General features: G+C 43.5%; 2 protein-coding genes across 5 annotated transcripts in view; one reads left to right on the top strand and one right to left on the bottom strand.

Annotated features, from left to right (window-relative positions):
• Positions 1 to 16,742, top strand: part of Fancl (E3 ubiquitin-protein ligase Fancl) — a 242,763-nt gene that overhangs the window by 107,027 nt on the left and 118,994 nt on the right. Inside the window, exon 1 of one of the 4 annotated variants that reach the window (XM_071667590.1) lies at positions 14,882 to 15,055. The exons of the other annotated variants lie outside the window; for them this stretch is intronic. The gene's annotated coding sequence lies outside the window, so the exon portion shown is untranslated. Of the gene's footprint in view, positions 1 to 14,881; positions 15,056 to 16,742 lie in introns of those variants that run through there. 4 annotated transcript variants of the gene reach the window in all.
• The window catches only part of LOC139751910 (protein big brother-like), a 48,882-nt gene continuing 38,643 nt past the window's right edge, over positions 6,504 to 16,742 (bottom strand). The window contains exons 4-6 of the mRNA XM_071667600.1: positions 10,767 to 10,883; positions 9,600 to 9,767; positions 6,504 to 9,094 (exon numbers count right to left, since the gene is read on the bottom strand). Of these exons, the coding sequence (XP_071523701.1) occupies positions 9,603 to 9,767; positions 10,767 to 10,883 (282 nt within the window). The 3' untranslated portion in view covers positions 6,504 to 9,094; positions 9,600 to 9,602. The remainder of the gene's footprint in view (positions 9,095 to 9,599; positions 9,768 to 10,766; positions 10,884 to 16,742) is intronic.

The raw sequence follows: 16,742 nt of genomic DNA, 5'->3' as shown, positions 1-16,742 counted from the left end.
CATGGAAGCGGAAGTGGATCATAGGGTGGGGGAGGGGGCGAAAATTCTGGGGGCCTTGAAGAATGTGTGGAAGTCGAGAACATTATCTCGGAAAGCAAAAATGGGTATGTTTGAAGGAATAGTGGTTCCAACAATGTTGTAAGGTTGCGAGGCGTGGGCTATGGATAGAGTTGTGCGCAGGAGGATGGATGTGCTGGAAATGAGATGTTTGAGGACAATGTGTGGTGTGAGGTGGTTTGATCGAGTGAGTAACGTAAGGGTAAGAGAGATGTGTGGAAATAAAAAGAGCGTGGTTGAGAGAGCAGAAGAGGGTGTTTTGAAGTGGTTTGGGCACATGGAGAGAATGAGTGAGGAAAGATTGACCAAGAGGATATATGTGTCGGAGGTGGAGGGAACGAGGAGAAGAGGGAGACCAAATTGGAGGTGGAAAGATGGAGTGAAAAAGATTTTGTGTGATCGGGGCCTGAACATGCAGGAGGGTGAAAGGAGGGCAAGGAATAGAGTGAATTGGAGCGATGTGGTATACCGGGGTTGACGTGCTGTCAGTGGATTGAATCAAGGCATGTGAAGCGTCTGGGGTAAGCCACGGAAAGCTGTGTAGGTATGTATATTTGCGTGTGTGGACCTATGTATATACATGTGTATGGGGGGGGGGTTGGGCCATTTCTTTCGTCTGTTTCCTTGCGCTACCTCGCAAACGCGGGAGACAGCGACAAAGTATAATAAAAAAATAAAATATATATATATATATATATATATATATATATATATATATATATATATATATATATATATATGGAACAACAGAGTGATGAACACGATGATATGTGATATCTTAATGGATTATCTTTTGTTGGTGTTGTTGTGAGATACAAGCACGCAATATCCCAGCTGGGATGAGACACACATAACACTTGGGTGTTACTTTCAAAAGCACTTTGCTTGCAGTAACTACTGTGCGCAGTGCAAGCACACTTTCTCCTTCGCATTGAAAGCAGCGAGGATATGTATTTCTGAACTACACATGAATGTATCAGTACATTTTACACATACATCTACACATCCATTACTGTCATTACATATATTAAGATCACTACACTTGAACAGATCACATTACTCAACATGATCACACACACACACACACACACACACACACACACTCCTCCTCTCTCTCCCCATCACCCCCACACAACCCTCCCCAGGTTTCCTCCCCTCCCGGCCATTATTAACATGTGAGGGGCGACACAGAGAGAGAGCGGGGGGTGGACGCCCCCCCCCAAGCATGATCAATACTGGTGATAAAAAGGTCGACCCCGCCCCGCCCCGCCCCGCCCCCCCCCCTCCAGGGGACAGCCCCAGCCGCTTCCCCCGGTAACTACCCCTCCCCTTCCCCCCCCCCCCATCTTCCAACTGGTAATGCCCTTCTCCCTCCATCTTTTGTATCGTCTGCTCTCCCTGCACCCCTCTGCATATCACTGTGTGTATATATATATATATATATATATATATATATATATATATATATATACACTCCGATGAGTCCACGGGGAAAATGAAACACGATAAGTTCCTAAGTGCACTTTCGTGTAATAATCACATCATCAGGGGAGACACAAGAGAGAAATATTACAGTCAGTTGATATACAACGAAGAGACATGGCTAGGACGCCATTTGGTGTGTGTGTGTGTGTGTATATATATATATATATATATATATATATATATATATATATATGATCCACTGCTTGACGTGAGGTATAGATAGATAATAAGAAATGTTTTCCCACAACAAAGTGGATGTTTTTGAAGGGTTAAGATTTACTTGGAGGGGATCATGAGGCGAGCATTATAGGAACATGATGCGCTCTGATTGGTCCGGGCCAACAGACCATCAATCTTTTTGTCCTGAAATTGTTTTTTTGTGTCGTCCCGCGGTCCATCGGGAGGGGGGGGGGGGCTGGTTTATAAGATGGCTGTCACAAGGGCGGGATGGGAACCCCCTGATACCTAATACCTCGCTGGGATAAGGGGTTTGGGGATGAGGGTGGGTGGATGAGGAGGGGGTGAAGGGTGGGTTGCCGCCGCTGGCGTCTGGTGGGGCGGTGGGGTGGGGCCAACCCGAATTGTGTCATTGACGAAAATAGACGTTATATAGCCTGGCAGAGGCGTCCTGATTGGCTAGCCCGTCTGCAAGACGCCCTAACGAGCTAACGAGCGAATGATCATCGTTACGATCCACATACATACATACATAGACGGTCCAGGGCGGCGTTGGAGGCAGAAGGCACAGGGGGAAGATGGAATGTGGGGTGCCATAGCGTGGGTTGTGGAGATGCATATCAGGGCGACGGTTGACGAGGGGGGGGGGGAGGAGGAGGCCAGGCCCCGCCCACTTGTCAGCCTGGGCCAATCAGCGCCGGCCGCCCCCCCACTGGTGAGGGGAGGAGGGGTCCCTCACGCGGGTTTTTTTTTCCCCTTACCCCGCCGAGAGGGGAGTCTGCCTCTCACCCTTCTCCCTCCCTCTCTCTCCCCCAGCCAAGGCGCGGTACACAACATTTTTCTATTGATTTTTCGTCATTTCTCCCTCTGGTCCGCCGTCTCCCCCCCCCCCCCCCCTCCCGGGTGCGTTACCGGGATGGTCGTGCGCGTCGTTGCTTCTGCCGGTCGTGTGGCACGACAACGGCCTGGCCCATGTGTGTGTGTGTGTGTGTGTGTGTGTGAGTACATATGAGTGAAGACATGGTACATATATACCAGGTTAAGAGACGGGGCAACACGTGTGTAAAACTCCCTCCCCTTAACACACACACACACACACACACACACACACACACACAATGCTTTCTGCAGACGACGGAAGATATTACCCCCAAGTGGAAAGCGTCAAAGGCTTTCACGCCAGGGTAGAACCTTCTGCAAATGGACGTCAAGCGAGCTTTGAGGTTGGCGAGGGGCTTGTGTTCTGCTGCCGATATATATTTTCATCACATGTCTGCAGACGACGACAAGGCCATGAGGGAGGTTAGAAACCTCGGGAGACTGCATCCACTTTTTACATGGGGACACACACAATCTCCAGACGGAGTAGAGATGGTAGAAAATGGATGAAATTCAACCCCGAGGAAAATGGAATGAGGATGGGACATAGCGAAGTACATGACCTCGATACGAACAGACTGGAAATATGCTTCAGAAATCTCCGGGTTCCTGAAGGACATTCAGGATGAAACCGGTTCGAACCTCTCGCTCAGCGTCCACCTTCAGGAGGTCTGCTGAGGAGACAAAGATATTTATCTTGCAAATGACAGAGTGACAGCGTACATGGATGAGGCCTCAGAGATGTCCACGACAGAAGAAAAAAGAGTGAGGAGTGACCTGATCATGATCTTCAGGCTTACAAACTAGATTCTTAATGTCAACAGTGAATAGGTATCACAAATATATATATATATATATATATATATATATATATATATATATATATATACAGACGACAGAACACGAGATTAAGTACACAACTTGTTATAAATGATATATGGAAGTAGTTATATAAGTGAGGTTGGGGTATGAGAATGAGTCACGAGATAGTGAATGTAACAACTTTCAAATGTGGAATGATGGTTGTACGTGTGAGTAATGGGTTATTACTCACACACACACACATACACACACACGTACACACGTACACACACACACACACACACACACACACACACACACACCAAATGTCAACCATGAGTCTCTCTCAGCGGAAGTGACGTCAAGATCAGCTTTTTATTATTTTTTTCTACATTTTTCTTTGTACATGTGAGACATTCCACGAATTCTGAGCAATGGCGGCAAGTGCTGGGGGGGGGGGGGGGGGGCGCTGGCATGCTGACGTAACTATATATATATATATATATATATATATATATATATATATATATATAGATAGATAGATAGATAGATAGATAGATAGATAGATAGATAGATAGATACATACATACATACATACATACAAACATACATACATACATACATACATACATATGTATGTATGTGTGTGTGTGTGTGTGCTCAGGTTTTCCCCCAGTATGAGTGAGGCGTCTCTGATTGGTTTGGTGATTCCCTGAAGTGGGTGGTTAATCAGAATGGCCTTGGGAACTCAGATAAGTGTATCTACAAGTGTCTTAGCTTAATCAGAATATTATCCATATAACTTGGGTTAATCACAACATTGCCCGGATAACTTAGGTTAATCAGAATCTTCCCTGTACAACTTAGGTTAATCAGAATATTCCCTGTACAACTTAGGTTAATCAGAATATTCCCCGTATAACTTAGGTTAATCAGAATATTCCCCGTATAACTTAGGTTAATCAGAATATTCCCTGTACAACTTAGGTTAATCAGAATATTCCCTGTACAACTTAGGTTAATCAGAATATTCCCCGTATAACTTAGGTTAATCAGAATATTCCCTGTACAACTTAGGTTAATCAGAATATTCCCTGTACAACTTAGGTTAATCAGAATATTCCCTGTACAACTTAGGTTAATCAGAATATTCCCTGTACAACTTAGGTTAATCAGAATATTCCCTGTACAACTTAGGTTAATCAGAATATTCCCCGTATAACTTAGGTTAATCAGAATATTCCCCGTATAACTTAGGTTAATCAGAATATTGCCCGTATAACTTAGGTTAATCAGAATATTCCCTGTACAACTTAGGTTAATCAGAATATTCCCCGTATAACTTAGGTTAATTTTAATATTGCCCGGATAACTTAGGTTTATCAGAATATTGCCCGGGTAATCACTCATCAGGGAGTCGTTGGCAGAGATAACTAGTCCCGATCCCCAATCCATGTAACAGCAGCAGGTCGAATCATGAAGGATTGGTTAAGAAGGATTATCCAATCCATCACAACCCCACCTTCCCTGAACTGCCTGCTCATGTTGTTATTGTTGTTGTTATTTTGTTTCTTTGTCATTTTTGTACAGCAGTGTTTTCACTTGTTCTGCTGGTTGAGAACTCTCACGTCCTCCCGGCACTTAGATTTTATTATTAAATGATAATGATAATAATGATAACAATAATGATAATGTTAATAATGATAATAATATTAATAATGATAAAGGCAATGATAATGATATGAAGAATAATGATATTAAGAACAACAAAAATAATTATAATAATACCAGTTATGAAAATAATGATAATAATGATAATGATAATAATGATATTAAGATTAATGATAAAAATGATAATAATGATAATAATGATAATAAAAATTATGATAATAATAATAATAATGATAATAATAATGGTGATAATAATAATAATAATAACAATGATGATAATGATAGTAATAATAATAATAGCAATAATAATGATAATGATAATAATGATAATAACATCCTATATCCTCATATCACATATGATGCCATCATTAACAGTAATAATTATAATAATGATAATCATGATAATCATAATATCTAGTAAAAGTAACATCATTACTATGAATATAATTCTATGATTAATATAATCATTCTGATCATTCTTGCTGTATTTAAGTATAAGTCATATAAGTAATACAAACAGTAGTTCTAAAAGTAATAATAACTCCAGAATCAGTACTTTTAAAAGTACTACTTGTATATGTAGTACTGCGTTTAAGTGTACTTAGAAAGATAAAGTCTTTTAAGTAGTTGTAGTAATTAAGTGTTTGTACGTTACGATATATTTATATATGTCTTATATTTATCTACAGCAATTAAGTGAGTTGTTGTTAGATCACAATCTTTTGATTTACAACTTATGAGGGGAAATGTTAACTCTAGATTAGACATAGAATTATTAGCAATATTACTGTATTAATGATACATAAATATATACATATATATATATATATATATATATATATATATATATATATATATATATATATATATATATATATATTTATATATATTTATATATATATATATATATATATATATATATATATATATATATATATATATATATATATATATATATATATATATATATATATATAAGGTTATTATAATAACCTTACCTGTCCATCTCCCGTCTATTTCTGGTCCACTCCTGGTTTCCTGTCATGTTTCTGTCCACATGTGAACTGTCTCGTGAGACGGTGGTTCAATTTCGGTCCAAAACTTGTCCGTCTGGTGCGTTACTCACGTAGAAAACGGGAGTCGGGGTTAAGTAGATGTTTAGCGCTCTCATGAGAAATGGGAATCAGGTCATAGTTATAATTATATATAACTATAACCCAGCGATTTTATAGTGAATCTCTGGTAAAGTTCATAATTACAATGATTACAATGATGTTTAGTCTGTAACGAAGCAAAGTTGTTAATGCAAATTACCATTATACTAAATGTAGATGTCCACGATAACTGGAATATCAAATATTCATTAAATGATTTACTCCAGTTAGCGGTGGGGGGGGAGGGGGTTACGTAAGGTTATAGATATGGCGAACACGATAAATCAAAAACACTTTATTGACCTTTGTCTTACAATGTACACTCTACTTATACACTATACACTCTCATACACATAAATATACGTCATCATTGCATCACTAACAAAAAACGATTTACATAATATACAGACCAGTGTATCACGGGGGGGGGGGGGGGTTCCCCCAGGGTGGGTAGTGGGTTCCCCAGGGTGGGTAGTGGGTTCTCCAGGGTGGGTAGTGGGTTCTCCAGGGTGGGTAGTGGGTTCCCCAGGGTGGGTAGTGGGTTCTCCAGGGTGGGTAGTGGGTTCTCCAGGGTGTGTAGTGGGTTCTCCAAGGTGGGTAGTGGGTTCTCCAGGGTGGGTAGTGGGTTCTCCAGGGTGGGTAGTGGGTTCTCCAGGGTGGGTAGTGGGTTCTCCAGGGTGGGTAGTGGGTTCTCCAGGGTGGGTAGTGGGTTCTCCAGGGTGGGTAGTGGGTTCTCCAGGGTGGGTAGTGGGTTCTCCAGGGTGGGTAGTGGGTTCTCCAGGGTGGGTAGTGGTCAGGGTGGGTAGTGGGTTCTCCAGGGTGGGTAGTGGGTTCTCCAGGGTGGGTAGTGGGTTCCCAGGGTGGGTAGTGAGATTCTCAGACAGTTCTGTGGAGCAGGACAGCGCCCGGGGGGGGGGGAACATAGAAGGAAATCAATGACATAGAGAAAAAAGAAAATCCCTTGTGGTACAGATCAGAGGTTCAACTGACCCCTTGACCCCTTGACCTGACCCCCGTGAACACTGTCGGGGTTAACAAAGTGATGATGTTTAGCCTCGACCCAGACGGGTATTGCACACCTGCCATCAAATACTTCCTACAAACTTAGCCAAAATTGAACCATTAATACATATATATATATATATATATATATATATATATATATATATATATATATATATATATATATATATATATTGTAACTTTAAGCGAGAAAGATTTGAAAATATAATTTTTTTTTCATCCATTGACATATTTGTACACTAGCAATATACTGCGAGAAATTCGATGTGTAAATTGATTATAACAACAGTGATATAATTGATGTCATTCATTTATAATTCATGATGAATGATCATGTAAATATTCTTTCATTCATAAGAACACATCTACATTATTTTTTTTTTCAAAGTTGATAAAAATCCGAAAATGATCAATTCCAAGATTATGAAGGAAGGGTCTCAACCATTTCATTTCTTCCCCATCGGAAGAAACGCTGAGAAAGAAATCCACGTGCGGTTCCCCTCCATCCCTGACTGGTTCTTTGGCTTCCCACACACCTCACAAAACATCATCATATATATATATGTAAAAAAAAAAAAATACAAACATTATTAGAAAAAAAAAGAACATATATCTACCATCAACTCAAGGCGTTGCTTATATTAGTTTGGGTGGGTTTATAACTTGTTATTTTTACAGTTGTTATAACACTTATCAACACATATATGGTTAGGTTAGGTTAGGTTAGGTTAGCACTTGGTTTGGTTTCTTAGGTTTGTTATTTTTTGTTTGTTGTGTTTTCCACCTGCCTTGTGTTACATGTATATAAACATATATGAGGGAAACATGTCTGGTCTGTGGCAGTTCGTCTGTATTCTGGTGACTATATAGGGAAAAGGAGGGGTTATAGGAACAGAAATCGCCTGGAACTAGGGTCGTATATAGGATGCTTATAGGAACAGCGGATGCGTGTGGCACATTCAGACGATCCCATCTCTACAATGGTTAAGGGTTAGTGAGGTGTTAGTGTGTCTTAAGATATTTTTACTATTATCATAATGGGATTAATCTTCAAAATCTATAATACACATATATTAGTCATTATACTGGAGTGTCTTCTAAGGATTCGGGTAAGTAAAAATCTGTCATTACGTAATTGGGAGATCAGTGTAGTCTTAATATGTTTCTCTTGTTATCTTTTATTATTTTTTTTTTGTAATATAGTTTGTTAATGATTCTGTTCAGCCTCTTCATTGTTAGCTACACAGTTAGTCGTTTGTTAGTTCCTTGGGGTCACTGTGCAAGGGTCGGGTCAGCTGGCCGAGTCGACCTCTGGTGTATTCTGAAGAAAACGTATGGTGGTAGTGCTTCTTGCTCCTGATTGGCCTGGAAGATGGAAGTGGGCGGAGTTTGAGCATCACCAGCGTTGCATCATTGGCCTATACGATGGTAGTAGGCGGAGTCTCAGTAACGCCAGCGTCACGTCTTTGGCCTGTAAGATGGTAATGGGCGGAGTCTGAGCGTCACCAGCTTTGCAGTGTATGGCTGCAACATGGTTAGTGGGCGGAGTCTCTGCATCACCGGCGACACACGTACTTGTCTCTAATTGGCTGGTGATGAACGGCGAAGCGCTGGGATTCGCCAGGTTCTCTATGATGATCGTGGTCGTTGCTGACATCTATCGGAAGGTTCGATCTGTCTCGACCACGGGGAGGGTTCGAACCCGGGATCCCATCTCGAACCCCCGGACAGCCGTGGATTCCACTCCCAGGTGCCGATCTCAGTGCTGACAACAACGCCTCGTACGCCGCTGATCCCAGTAACTGTGTAGCTGGTAGTTAGGATTTTCGATGAAGGAGGCTGAGAATCTGAAACCCAGAGAGGGAGAGAAAAAAATGGTCTTTGGTCGTCATAATTAGAAACAGACATCTTTAAAAAGAATTTTAAGACTCCCCTTAAAATCCAGCTTTAAGTTTTCTTTTCTCTTATCTCTCCGTGAATGATAACCTCAAAGACGGAACTTTTTCCAAGTTACAACTCGACCTCCTGAGTGACCAAAGTTACTATTATTCCTCCGGGATGTCTCTCCCGTTGATAAGCCCCGCCCATAACGACATGTGATTGGCAGACAGGATTAGACTGATGTCAACAGCCAATCATGTTAGAGTATGGGCGGAGCCTATGAGCCAGAGAGAGATAGATCTAAATAAACAATGAAAATGTAGAAGTGAGCAATTACTTAATTATATATATATATATATATATATATATATATATATATATATATATATATATATATATATATATATATATATATATATATAGTCAATAGCTAATAGGTTGTACTAGGGAGGTGGGTGGGGTCCAGCGTACCTGCTAGCGGACCTGTATGTTGGCCTGCTCGGCGTGGGCGTGCGTGTGGGCGTGGGGGTGGGCGTGGGAGGTGGTGGGCACGCGGAAGGCTCGTTGCTGCTTCTCCTCGAACTCCCGCAGCCGCGCCTTGTACTTCTCTATCTCCTCCCGCAGGGTGCGGTCCTCCTCCTGTGGGGCGGACCAGGGGGGGTTGTAGTAGCGGGGGTGGGGGGTTATAGAAGGGGGGTTATGAGTTATAGAAGTTGTGATAAAGGGGTTATAGAAGTGGGGTTGTGGGGGAGATTATAGACATGCGGGTGGGGGAGTTGTGGAGATATAGTCATGGTTGTAGACAGATGTATCAGGGAACTACAACTGAATACAATAATGTAGTGCTTCTTAGTACACATCATACTGACTGTTGTAGTCATCATACCTCTTACAACAGTCATCATACCCCTCATTATACTCATCATACCACTTATACTCAGTATACCCCTCATTGTACTGATCATACCACTTATACTCATCATACCTCCTCATTATGCTGATTATACTCATCATACCCCTCATCATACTTGTTATACTCACTATACTCATCACATACCCCATCATAATCATCACATACCCCATCATAATCATCACATACCCCATCATAATCATCACATACCCCATCATAATCATCACATACCCCATCATAATCATCACATACCCCATCATAATCATCACATACCCCATCATAATCGTCACATACCCCATCATAATCATCACATACCCCATCATAATCATCACATACCCCATCATAATCATCACATACCCCATCATAATCGTCACATACCCCATCATAATGATCACATACCCCATCATAATCATCACATACCCCATCATAATCATCACATACCCCATCATAATCATCACATACCCCATCATAATCGTCGCATACCCCATCATAATCATCACATACCCCATCATAATCATCACATCCCCCATCATAATCGTCACATCCCCCATCATAATCATCACATACCCCATCATAATCATCACATATCCCATCATAATCATCACATACCCCATCATAATCATCGCATACCCCATCATAATCATCGCATACCCCATCATAATCATCACATACCCCATCATAATCATCACATACCCCATCATAATCATCACATACCCCATCGTACTCACCGCCGCGTTCTCCTCGTCGAACTCCAAGCATCCGACGCCGTCCAGCCTCTCCAGGTCGACGTAGCCTCTCCATCTGACGCAGACGCCGTTCATGATGAAGGGGGAGCGAAGGTGCACCTGGGGACGCACAACACGGGAGAACACGTTGTTACGCGGGTTGGTGGCTCGCCCGCCCGCACGTCAGGGGTCGTAAGGTCGCTCTGTGGTATCCTACCGTCGTACTACTCTAAGGGTCGTACCGTCGTACTACTCTAAGGGTCGTACCGTTGTATGCAAGGGTCGTAACGTCGTACTCGAGGGGTCGTACCGTCGTACTCGAGGGGTCGTACCGTCGTACTCAAGGGGTCGTATCGTCGTACTCAAGGGGTCGTACCGTCGTACTCAAGATACAAAAGACACAGTAGGATACATGAGATGTATTCAGGGGATACAGCTGGATACATGAGGTAGCCAGTATAGAAGAGGATACATGAATTACCAATTACAGGATACATGATACATGAGGAGACCGTCACAGGAGAGGACACATGAGCCACAGGACACATGATACATGAGGAAACCATTATACAGGCGCCATAAATAACCATTAAGATCTGGTCTCTGGAAAAGGTCCACAAAATTTTAAAACCATAAATGTCAACCTGGCTCACCACACACACACACACACACATACACACACACACACACACACACACACACACACATACACACACACACACACACACACACACACACACACACACACACACACACACACACACACACACACACACATACACACACATACACACGCGCACACACACACACACACACACACACACACACACACCAACAACATGTAGGAATACAGTAGCTTCACTGTGTATAATACAGCAGCATATGCAGATAGCCTCGGTGTGTATAATACAGTAGTGTGTACAGATACAGTAACCTCTGTGTGTACAGTACAACAGCCTGTGCAAATACAGTAGTAGGCTCAGTGTGTACATTAAATACATCTTCCACACTGAAGTACCTACCTACTGTAGGCAATTTTGTCCACCTGTATTAATACAGTAGTCCCTCTGTATCATCCTGCTCAGATACAGTACCCGTCCTGTCTTCAGTGGTCTGTACCTATGTGTCCAGTTGCTGTAATCTCTCTGGGTACAGTAGCTACGTCAGTACCGTATCTCATCTTAAGGTACACCATGTCCTTATAGGGGTACAGCAGTGTACCCTTAGATAAGGACTGGTGTCTCAGTGGGTACAGTACCACGCCTCTCGAGTGCGGTACAGTACTGACCTTCCAGAGTGTGGTACAGTACCCTTTCGAGTGGGGTACAGTACTGATCTTCCAGACTGTGGTACAGTACCCTTTCGAGTGGGGTACAGTGTACCCTCTACAGTGTGGTACAGTACCCTTTCGAGTGTGGTACAGTGTACCTTCTACAGTGTGGTACAGTGTACCTTCTACAGTGTGGTACAGTGTACCTTCTAGAATGTGGTACAGTGTACCTTCTAGAATGTGGTACAGTGTACCTTCTAGAGCTTTTAAGAGTGTGTCACTGTAACCTCCCGAGTGTGGAGGCACTGTACCCTGGAGAGAGAGAGAGAGAGAGAGAGAGAGAGAGAGAGAGAGATAATTGGTGTTGGGTCTGGACATCATTTGTTGGGTCTGGTAGCCCGGTCGGTCGTCCAACACCGCACCGTTTCAAAATAGACTTTCTAACCATTTGAGAAATTGGCCCAACAGTTGGCCAACACCCACGAGTGACCACGGCCCTGCCCCTCACCCACTCCCCCAAGACAACTTGTCCTCCCACCAGAGAAAATGGTTCGCGCAACCATAGAAAATGGGGTGGTGACCGCAGGCTTCGGCCCGACCGCGTGGCGTTTTCTTCCATTTCACTCTCACGTTTTCTTTCGCCTTCATCTTCTCTTCTAAAAGTTTCACAGATGAGAGTTTAGGATTCCATCCCACGCACATGGTGTCCATCATCCTACAAACCCTTTGCAGGATGCTATGCTGTACAGGATCAGGAGGTAGGATGCAGGAGGAGGAGGAGTGGCCCAGGAGGGGAAGGAGGGGGGGAAGGTTAAGGAAAAGGAGGAGGTGGGAAGGGTGGGGGGATGTATATAAGGGGCGTTTCATCCATCACCGTCTTGTAAATCTGTCCAAACGTGAGGGAGGGTCGAGCTGCCTGGGTGTTCACACTCCCTAATAGGCCTTTATACCTACCCTCGACCACACACTCGTACTGCCATTATTCCCTCTCTCGTCCGTTCCCTCTCTCTCCCTCCCTCTCTCTCTCTCTCCTCCTCCTCCTCCTCCTCTCCCAGGACCCACTCTCTCTCTCTCTCTCTCTCTCTCTCTCTCTCTCTCTCTCTCTCTCTCTCTCTCTCTCTCTCTCTCTCTCTCTCTCTCTCTCTCTCTCTCTCACTAGGAGGCGCGCCAGCCACCTACTCTAGAGATGTCGTAACTAGAGCACAACACACTAGCGTTACCCGGAGGCATTTTTAGGGTTCTAGAGAGAGTATTCTCTTTTTCACTGCCCCCATCATTCTAGAGCATGTGATTCTAGAAGTACTACTGTCCAGGAGGAGTTTCCTTTGTGCTAGACGCTCTAGAAGCGGCTTATCTAGTACCCCCCTAGTTCTTAGTGCTTATAGTTAATTTCTTGGTAATTAATGAAACAAACATTGAAAAGTATTATTTACCTTCAATCGGCTAACGACCTGTCGTTATCGTTTGCTATTTCTGATGTAATAAGTGATTACGACGCCGGGATGAACTCTTAATTGATGGGGGTAGCCTCACCTAGCTAGCTCCACCCACTAGGTGTACAGTAATGACCCGCTGGAGAAGTAATTCGTCAGTCATTTCTGCTGAGCTGGTTGGCCCCAGTCAGAACCCCCCCCCCCCCGCCTTTATTCAACCCAGCGACAGTTTAATTGCCATGGCCTTGGGTAACGAGCCTTCCACAGCCTCGTTAACAGTCATTGGTATGTGTGCCATAAATCTATTATCGCTAACTGGTAACTCAGCCTATTAGCGCCCAATTACTATGTTTCGACCCATTTCACCCCACCTGCAAGGTGAAGACTTCAAGCCCGTACACCCCCTCCTCACAGAACTGTGAGTTTTATGGCTGGGGGAAGGTAGGAGTGATGAACAGCTAGGGTGGGCAGTGAGCAAGCTACCCGCCGGAAATCGAACGCGGGTCGGCGGGGTTCACGGGGCGCAACGCTGCCCACAGTACCACGGAGACACACACTAGCCATGTCCTTAGTGTACTCATTATTCAATGGTACTCACTCATGCTACCACCCTCCCCTCATTTTCTAATCTCTTAAATAATCGAGTTCCCATTTTCACCGTACTTTTAAGTATCTGTTGAGGGTAATTACATTCATCTTTTAATTACTGGTGTATGTATCATCATTATCTATCAACTGCCTCTCGTATGACTCGTTGAAGATGATGGCACGTTACAGTCGATCTCAAGGGTCGTACCGTCGTGTTCGAGGGTCGTACCGTCGTGCTCAAGAGTCGAACTGTCGAGCTCAAGGGTCGTACTGTCGTGCTCAAGGGTCGTACTGTCGTGCTCAAGGGTCGTACTGTCGTGCTCAAGGGTCGTACTGTCGTGCTCAAGTAAAAGATTGTAATAATTTTTCTTGTAGAAAGCCTCTGTGTATATATTCATCCCAACGCCGTCCATGTTCAGGCGTTGATGGGTAACAGGCAGGTTTCAAACCCCTGAGTCTAGTGATATGGGAATACTTGATGGTTGATTCTGTTCTCTAGGGAGGAAAGCAGACCCCATGAAGTGGGGGGAGGGTGGGGTCACGAATGTCCTCTTTGAAGCCACTCATGATGACTCTGTGTCATTGGTTCATCATCACTACAATCATCATCATCATCACTATAACAATGTCTCATCATCACTACATCACCATCACAAACCCTAGATAAAATCTCTCTCTCTCTCTCTCTCTCTCTCTCTCTCTCTCTCTCTCTCTCTCTCTCTCTGTATATATGTATATATATATATATATATATATATATATATATATATATATATATATATATATTTATATATATCACACGAATCATTAATTTTTCCAGTCTACGGTGGAGTACTACCAACAATTATCATACATCTTTCTCTCAGGGTTTGTGTGTGGGGCCTACGGCCGGGTCCTTATCCCATTCACCGTCACCTTTTGGTCCCGGTGTGTGGGGGTGTGGGGGGAGGACACACAGACAGCCGGTGGCCCCCATTCATCCCGGGTCACTGGAAGAAGAGGTAAATATTGATTTCATGCTGGTCAGGCGGAGGAGGAGGTGGAGGCTGGGGAGGGAGAGGAAGAGGACGCCCATACCCGACTCACTTCAGACCCATTTACCTGTTTAATGTCTTACTTTTCATCGATCTGCTTCACTTTATTCCAAGATACTCTCTGAGTTGTTGATAAGCTTCGAGCCCGTGTTTTGGAGGTGGTAGTAGAGGTGCGTTGTGTGCTGCGGCCATGAATGGACGGTGTTTATGCGATTGTTGTGCCTTTCGGGTCAACGCGTCGCCTCCGCCACCATTGTCAAGAGCCATCGACAGACGCCCATAGAGACGCCATCCCCGAGCGGGGAGCCGATCGTGTCCCTAACACCCCCTAGGATTAAGGGCGACACTCCCCCCCGCCGATGACTTTCTCCCTTATAATAATAACATCACAGCGATCATAAAGGATCGAGACGCCTTGAGCCGCCCGGAGAAAGGTATTGGATGCGATTTTCGCGCCACTGATCCTGCATTAAGACGATCCGATGCCGGGGTTTGTGGCGTCTATAGCGAGGGAACTCCTTTATGTAGGGGTGCAGGCGCGGAAGGCCCAGCTATTCTCATGGTAAGAGGCGATGATCGGGTGCAGGAAGTTCTCTCAATTTGGAAATTGAAATGTAGTGAAGAAAAGTGAAGTGGAAAATGTAGGGGCCAATATACTGGGAAGCGTACAGAGATAAAATGAATTGGAAAATAGATTACATACATACATACATACATACATACATATATATATATATATATATATATATATATATATATATATATATATATATATATATATATATATATATATATCCCTGGGGATAGGGGAGAAAGAATACTTCCCACGTATTCCCTGCGTGTCGTAGAAGGCGACTAAAAGGGGAGGGAGCAGGGGGCTGGAAATCCTCCCCTCTTATTATTTTTTTTTAATTTTCCAAAAGAAGGAATAGAGATGGGGGCCAGGTGAGGATATTCCCTTAAAGGCCCAGTTCTCTGTTCTTAACGCTACCTCGCTAACGCGGGAAATGGCGAATAGTTTGAAAGAAAGAAAAAAAAAAAAATATATATATATATATATATATATATATATATATATATATATAAAGTTTACACTGTAATGATAGCACTAGATACCTGCCCTGCCAACCCAGTCTTGAACATGACTCTACCATACTTAACAGTAAGTCAGAAACTACATTCCCCGGGCATGTACGAGTTACACTTTCTCGTCTGCGTTCAAAGCGCCATCCACATCTCTCAGACGCTATAAACACCAGTCGATATATTATTACAAGACCCTTCACACAGAAGATGCATAAGGGCCAGGTCAAAGGTAGGGCCTTCATACCCTTAAGGTCGTAAGGGTCGTGCTCGAGAGTCGTACTTTAGCATGATGGTACGACCCTTGGGTATAATGACCAGGACTTTGACCTATCGCCTAAGGGTCAGGTCAAAGGGCGATCTGTCATACACAAGGGTCGTACCGTCTTGCTCGGGGGGTCGTACCGTCTAGTTCAGGAGTCGTATCGTCGTGCTTGGGGGTCGTACTGTCGTGCTCAAAGTGGTGAACAGTCCCTGATGTAGTCTATATAAACAAATGAGAAAGGTAGTATCTTCATAGCCTACTCTTCAACTCCAAGTTAACATCATTTTGTTAATTATGAAGTGTATT

The sequence above is a fragment of the Panulirus ornatus genome, chromosome 12, assembly GCF_036320965.1.
Source record: "Panulirus ornatus isolate Po-2019 chromosome 12, ASM3632096v1, whole genome shotgun sequence".
Taxonomy (NCBI): domain Eukaryota; kingdom Metazoa; phylum Arthropoda; class Malacostraca; order Decapoda; family Palinuridae; genus Panulirus; species Panulirus ornatus.
This window is presented reverse-complemented; position numbering and strand designations above follow the sequence as displayed.